The sequence below is a fragment of the Aspergillus thermomutatus genome (genome assembly GCF_002237265.1).
Source record: "Aspergillus thermomutatus strain HMR AF 39 chromosome Unknown NODE_105, whole genome shotgun sequence".
NCBI classification, from domain to species: domain Eukaryota; kingdom Fungi; phylum Ascomycota; class Eurotiomycetes; order Eurotiales; family Aspergillaceae; genus Aspergillus; species Aspergillus thermomutatus.
In genome coordinates this window covers 86,882-93,380 of record NW_020798154.1, presented here as the reverse complement: position 1 = coordinate 93,380, position 6,499 = coordinate 86,882, and the positions used below count along the sequence as shown (strand labels likewise).

The 6,499-nt window shown below is 49.6% G+C and overlaps 2 protein-coding genes across 2 annotated transcripts; both read right to left on the bottom strand.

Moving 5' to 3' along the window:
* Positions 1-200: 200 nt before the first annotated feature.
* CDV56_107842 (uncharacterized protein) lies at positions 201-3,935 on the bottom strand (the record flags this gene model as incomplete). Its single annotated transcript, XM_026761461.1, has 4 exons — positions 201-1,160; positions 1,217-2,047; positions 2,100-2,779; positions 3,284-3,935. 4 exons carry the CDS (start codon positions 3,933-3,935, stop codon positions 201-203), a joined length of 3,123 nt encoding a protein of 1,040 aa, XP_026614099.1.
* A 425-nt stretch (positions 3,936-4,360) lies between these two features.
* On the bottom strand, positions 4,361-5,892 carry CDV56_107760 (putative flavin dependent monooxygenase; the record flags this gene model as incomplete). Its single annotated transcript, XM_026761379.1, has 2 exons — positions 4,361-5,750; positions 5,822-5,892. The coding sequence occupies 2 exons, from the start codon at positions 5,890-5,892 to the stop codon at positions 4,361-4,363; spliced, it is 1,461 nt and encodes a 486-aa protein (XP_026614098.1).
* Positions 5,893-6,499: the final 607 nt, after the last annotated feature.

Sequence of the window (6,499 nt, the reverse complement as noted above, 5' to 3'; positions counted from 1 at the left end):
AAAACCAGAACGCCCGAGTATGCGAGGTCGTTACGATCCGTAGTAGAGAATCACGAAGTGACCTTATGTGGAGGAATAGTCAGTCATGTAGCCTTGAGATGCATGGGAATGCAATTTCGATCATCAACATTAGATACGAATGAAATTCGCAATGCGGCAAATAGCAAATTGTATAGGGACTATGACACCCAGGATCTTGGTTAAAGAGGCACCTCAGAGCTAAACCGCAATCCACTGCCTCGTCCCGAGAAACCGGAACCGTTGTGATTATTGATCCCCGGGCTGGTTGGACGGCTATTTGCCGCTGTCCACTTCGGGCTTCGTGGCTGCGTGCTTGTTGATCTGGTGGAAGGTCGGTTCTTTCGAAATTCTCGCAGCTCATCCTCCTTTCTGCGCAAAAGATCTTCGCGAGATGCAAGCAGGGCTTCCAACTCTCTGACGCGAGCAAGATGTCGCTGTTCATCACTCTGAATGTTGAGTTCTCTGAGACGGCTGGCATCGCCGGCAACCCTGCGCTTGAGGGACTCATTCTCCTCTTTGAGCTGAAGGATCTCGTTCCCAGATTGCGCAGCCACGTTGGATGCTGTCTGGTACTGTTCACGCGTGTACTCCGCCTGCTTTGCTTCGTATTCTGCTTTCCGCCCCAGGGAAGCATTGTCTTTAGCCAGGCGACGGATCTCCTCCTGCGCTTTTTCCAATTCTGCCATGCTTCCTCCCCCGGCCTTTAAAGTTTCCCGTGCCTTTTCGAGCTCATGTCTCAACTGAGTGCGCTCATCCTTTAGTTTTATAATGTCTTCCTTCTGCTTCTCGAGCCTCTGTTCAGACAAAACTTTGCTTTCCGCCAAGCGATCACGCTCTTGCCGCACTTTGTGTAATTCCTGTGTGCGACTCTCATAGCGATGTTGGAGCAATGAGAGAACTCCCTCTCGTTCCTGTAGACGAGATTGTGCGTCGGCCAAGGCTTTTTGGAGTTTCTCAAGCTCAGTGGCATGAGATGTCTTCAACTGCACGAGATGTGACTCCAAAGTCCGCAGATCAGTATCCAATGTTTGGCTGGGAAATTTCGTGGATTCCTTTGAAGCTTCTGTAAATTGACTGGCTTCTTGAGACTCGTCCATCCTCGGCCTCTTAGGTGTCTGTTCAGTAGTATCGTCCACCTGCTGAGAGTACGTTAACCGGCCAATTCGCCATAAAAAAAGGGTGGACAATGACTAACGAATAAGCGCTTTTGAATCTGCGGAGTAGGGAAGAGCGCGCTTTCGGGTTGGATCTGGTAAGTACTTAGCGCAGAGTTGAGCTCCTCAGAGCTTACGATGTGGAGTGGCTCGATGGGAGGTAAGGACCAGTGAGTGTTGAAATTGTCCGAGAGAAGACACGACATAATTTCCTCAGAATCTTCGTGTACGCCTAGAGCATCATCCTGAAGATCGCCTACCACGTCTCTGAGACGCGAGGTATATTGAACCACTAAGCGTAGACGCTGGGGTTCTGGGTAGTTGGCAAAACATAACTGAACATGCTCGCTGGAGTTTGAGACGATCAGTCGAATCACGGGGAGGAGGTTCCCATGTCGAGCATAGGTTGTTCGCATGTGTTCGACCGAGGGACTCTTTGGGTTGAAGGACCTGTCAAGTGCGATGATTGCAGCCGGGGGTTTATAAGTCTCCATAATGCCATCGTCGCTTGTTGACTGGATCCCAAAACTCAGTGATCCTTTCACCATGGAGACTTCCAAATTCGTCCCGATTCCCATCTCGTGGCGAGGCCTCGTGTACGAAAGGCCCTTCCCCATGAGAAAGCGCTCAACTATCTTCAGAGTCTTTGCTCCGTGTACCATGATGACCAAGTGTAGATCACGACTACTAGCATTGTTGATCAGGTATCCCAGAAGCAAGAACTTTGCGCTGGAATATTCAGCCCACGCTGCCTCTTTTGCGAGGTCCGAATCGGAGTCTTTGATATGCTCGGTAATATTCAGATCAGGGTGGGTTGAAGCATTGCTCAAATGTTCCAGTAAGCTGTTCATTCTGGGAATCAGACGCTCTTGCTGCTCACCAGTCAGATGTTGATCAACGAAGCTGAGGGTGCATTGAACTCACCTCTATCCTGGATGTTTCGGCCTGGAGCGCGAACGTCTTAAGATACTCGTCGATGCTTTGAGCGTCGCCTTTCAATATCCGTTCGTAATCATCCTTGACCCTTGAATCCATAGGGAGGGGCACGGCAAATTCTGATGGCCCAAGGTGGACAGAGCCTGGCATCGCTTGCTCTTGATGGCTAACTGTCAGGGCGCTGGGTTGGATTGTCTGCAAAATAGGTTGTTGAGGAGGACCCATTTCCGTGGGTCGTACTATCGAGCCGGGAGCATCCAATTCTCCCTCAGCGTGAGTTACGTGTGGAGCGCCTTCTCTATCAACTCTGACGCTAAGAGGTGCTGTAATTTCGGGTACGAGCAACGAAGGCGATGGCTCAATATCTCCAGCCGAGGACGGAGTGACGCTAGCATCGGCATTCAAAGGAGTTCCAGGGTTGGTCCTCGCACGTATTTGAGCATGTGCATTTCGAATCTTTTCCAATGGCGTTGAACCCTCGAATTGGCTATATTTCTCCATGGTCTCCGCCAGAGATGGCGTTTCTCTGTCTCTCGTAGGGTCGTCCATTGCGACGGCTTCGATGGCCTCAGATGCCCAGGTTTTCCGTTCCAAGTGTATTGGTTTGGGGTTTAAACTTTGTTCAAGCGATTGACCTGTGTTCTGCGACTGATGTGAAAAGACTGTCTCTGGCACGGAACTTATACGATAAGTAACAGGGGTGTTACTGGCAAGACAAGATCTTCCTAATATGCTGGAGTTGTTAGCCTGGTATATATTAATGAGAAATGTGAGGAGGAATCAACAACCTGCTGACCGGGAAGTACTTGATAAGAACTGAGAGGCTAGGCTGAGGGAGTTAGATTTTTGACTGATTGCGATAATCGATGTCTGCGAACCCGAACTCTTTGTACCCGAGGTGACGCGGGTACCCTGGCTTTTTGGAATATGTGTCGGAGAGGGTGGCGTCTCCGCTATCTCGTCCACAGGTTTGTTTCGATTGCCAGCTAGTGTTTGGGAGGGAGTCTGAGTAGCGCGAATAACACTCGGAACCACCTTAGATTCCACAGAAGAACCAGGAAGTCGATATCTGGACGGTATGGAGGATCTAGTAATGTACTCAAACACACCCACGGAGTGCTTTGGCGTTGTGACTGACAAAGGAGGTCTGTGGTCGTTTTCTTTAGTAGTACCTGGTGGGCAACCATTCAACTCCTGGGAGAAAGACGGCGCCTGATCGAGTACTGTATGCACTTCGGAAGACCTGGTATTCTCCTCTAGATGTGGTGACCCTAAGCTTTCGTCAATCGGTACGAACAATGGAGACTGCGAACGGTCGTCAGATCGCGACGGCTCAATTCGGCTTTCCGCAAAAATAGGGCCGGGACTCTCTGGGCTTCGATTTTCAGAGTGGGAGTCAGTTAAATGGACTGGCGATAGGTTAGCGGGACGGCTCCTCGATAGGCTCCTGTTCGTCGCCTTCTTCTTTTCTTCCCACACTTGAATCGCGGCTTCGTTGGCGTTTTCTTTAGGTTCCTGTCCGTATGTACCCCGGTTAGACGAATACCACTTTGTGTCCAGGGGCCCAGTGTTTCCAGACAGACGCTTCGCCCAACTCACCCAAGTCGGTGACCAGGGGCCCTCCCAGTCAATAAGGTATTGTGATTCGGTTTCGTCAAGGATGCAGTTAATGTACCATTCGTCTTCGTCTAAGCTGGATCCGTCGTCGTGGTCGTTCTCGTCGTCACTTGACGAGATGACAAAGGCTTCTGTCCACCTTTTCTTTCTGGCGTTTTCTGCAGGGTTTGAAGATGCGGGTGAGGAGGCCTTGCGCTTGCGCCACATCATGCGCGTTCAATGAGCCCAGCCAGTTTGTAGGAATCCATGACGGAGCGAGAGAAGAGTAAGAAAAGATGGCGTGGATAAATTATAAGAGCTACCTATTGAGTCAGTCTATTGTTATAAGAACAAAAGGGGAAGCTATTCACATACCAAGCAGCAATGGGCCTGCCTTTCTGAATAGAGAGGTAAAGCGGAGTGAATTATTTAAGTATGAACAACTCGGTCTGTCGGTCGGTCGACAGGGAGCTACGCGGATGATCGCCAACACGTGATAGGCTTGTGCTTATCAGTGCCCAACTCCACCCCGATAGCTTCACAGAGTGTATACTGTAGATTCAGGGTACGCAATTACTGCAGAGGAAATCCAATAGGGACGAGAGTTCTGCCTATGCTCTATTCAGGCTATGTCTATAGTTCATGCAACATCTCTATTCTTGCCTTTCCTTCCAATCCTCATAATCGAAACCAAGTTCTGCGATGGATTTGATATTGCGACGCTGCTCGCCCTTCTCAACGAAGGCCCTCCTGATCTCGGGGAACATTTGCCGCATCCACATCTGCTTCATCCCCCAGTAATTGCATTGCTTGCCATGGCCACTATTGGCCAGTCCTGGGCGTGTTTTGGCCATATCTGCCCAGTGATGAAGGAAGTTCATATAATCAGCATCCAAGGGAAAGTGCATCAGATGGAATTTTGTGCCATCTCCTTTTGTAGCAACGGTCGATTCCTCCCAATCTTTCATCTCTGCTATTGACGGCAGATTAAGGCGTCCTGACCAAACCCGGGCATAGACCGCCGCTTGATTTTCCGATAATGGGAACGGAATCACTCTTTGGGGAAGAACAGGAAACACGAGGGTAGGATTGTAGATATAGAAAAGGTGTTGATAGGTATTCAGAGTCCTGCGACCATCCCCGATGACAGGCTGGTCGAGAGACGACAGGAACGGGAATGAGTACAAGTAGCCGGTACAGAAAACAATGGCATCGATGTCCGTCTCAACCCTGCCATCTGCAAAGCGTACTGCTCGTTCATGAGACTCTGGCGGGAGAAATTCCACGATTTCGGGGAAGTAGATCTTGTCCGCGGGAGTAGAAGGCGTCAAGAACGACTCTGTTCGCTGAGAAACAAGCACTTTGCCCTTGCTCACCCGGTTTATTTGAGCTCCGATATCTATCCCGGAGGCTGAACTTCCAACAACAATGACCTTCTTGTCACGAAATTGTTCTGGTGAATCGTAGTACTTGGAATGAGAAATCACGCCCGGATATTTCTCATTCCAAGATCCAATGCCTGTGATGTCCGGCAGGTATGGCACGTCGAAATGCCCACTGGCTACCACTACCGCATCATAGGTTCCAGTCTGCTTAGCCCCGGTACGCAGATTTCTTGTTGTCAGCACCCAAGCCTTCTTGGTCGGGTCTTCTAGTCTGACATCAAGTACTTGAGTTTCAAACTGAATGAGGTCTTTAACATCCTCTGCATATTCTTCCAGATATTTCTTTACTGTAGAATACTTCGGTAAGACTTGGCAGTCAGCAGGAAATGGTTTGCCACCATACGCCATCAGTTCTTTCGGGATATTGGTATCCAGGGTGCTATAGATGGGAGAGATGAAGGTGAGCTGACGTGTCTCCTCTGTCTCCCCAGTTCGATGCCATATAGGCTCTTCAAGTGGTACATCTGGGTTCAATTGTGGCACCCGAGTCACCAGGCCTGTTTTCAAGGCACCGGGAGTATAGTTCCAGACTCCGCCAACTGAGCCTCTCTGTTCAAAGACATCTATCTTATCAAAGCACTTCTCCGCGAGGAGATATCTAATTCATTGTAAGTAAAAGACTAAACGATGTGACCGCAGGATGAGTCACAGGATCGGAAATCCTCGTACTTCACCGCAGCAAGACCAGACGGTCCGGCACCGATCACGGCTATCCGACGTACTGGCACTGAGATCGTCATGGTCAGGGGGCTTGTTAGGATGAGTATCAGATGGATCTGATACAAGGAGCATCAGAGAAACAAAGCTCCGCAGCCGGCTTCTTGGCCGAGTGTGTGCAGACTGCAGGATGCTGAGTAGGACTTAAAAGTAACCCTTTGGAGGATCCGATGTATCTCATCGGCGATTCAGCCCCGCTGATAACACTGAGCGCCTCAACGCCGTGATTCGGCCTTTCCGCGTCTGACAAAAGGGTTCAATCAGATATATTAAGCACAGGATTGTGTGGACTCGTCTCCTGTTTCCTTTAGCACCAGGGATATTCCGTTTGAAATTTCTCGGTAGCCCATAGAACCTTCAAGAGCCAATGTGGTAGTCATGTTTCGAACAATACATAGATTACGCCTCCTTTCGTTGTTGAAAGGGCTGTCGTATGGTATAATTACAAGGACATTACCGGCCTCGGTGATGTAACTCAAAGCCTTTGGAAGCTTCACGCAACAAACAAAAGAAATTCATCGTGCGTTCGCTCCTTGGGTTCGTGGGTCTTCCAACCAAAGCGGCATGGTGCTGTTGCTCTAATACTTTCGCTTCTTCTTTGCAGCTGACCTTTTTGAATGAGCAATTTCC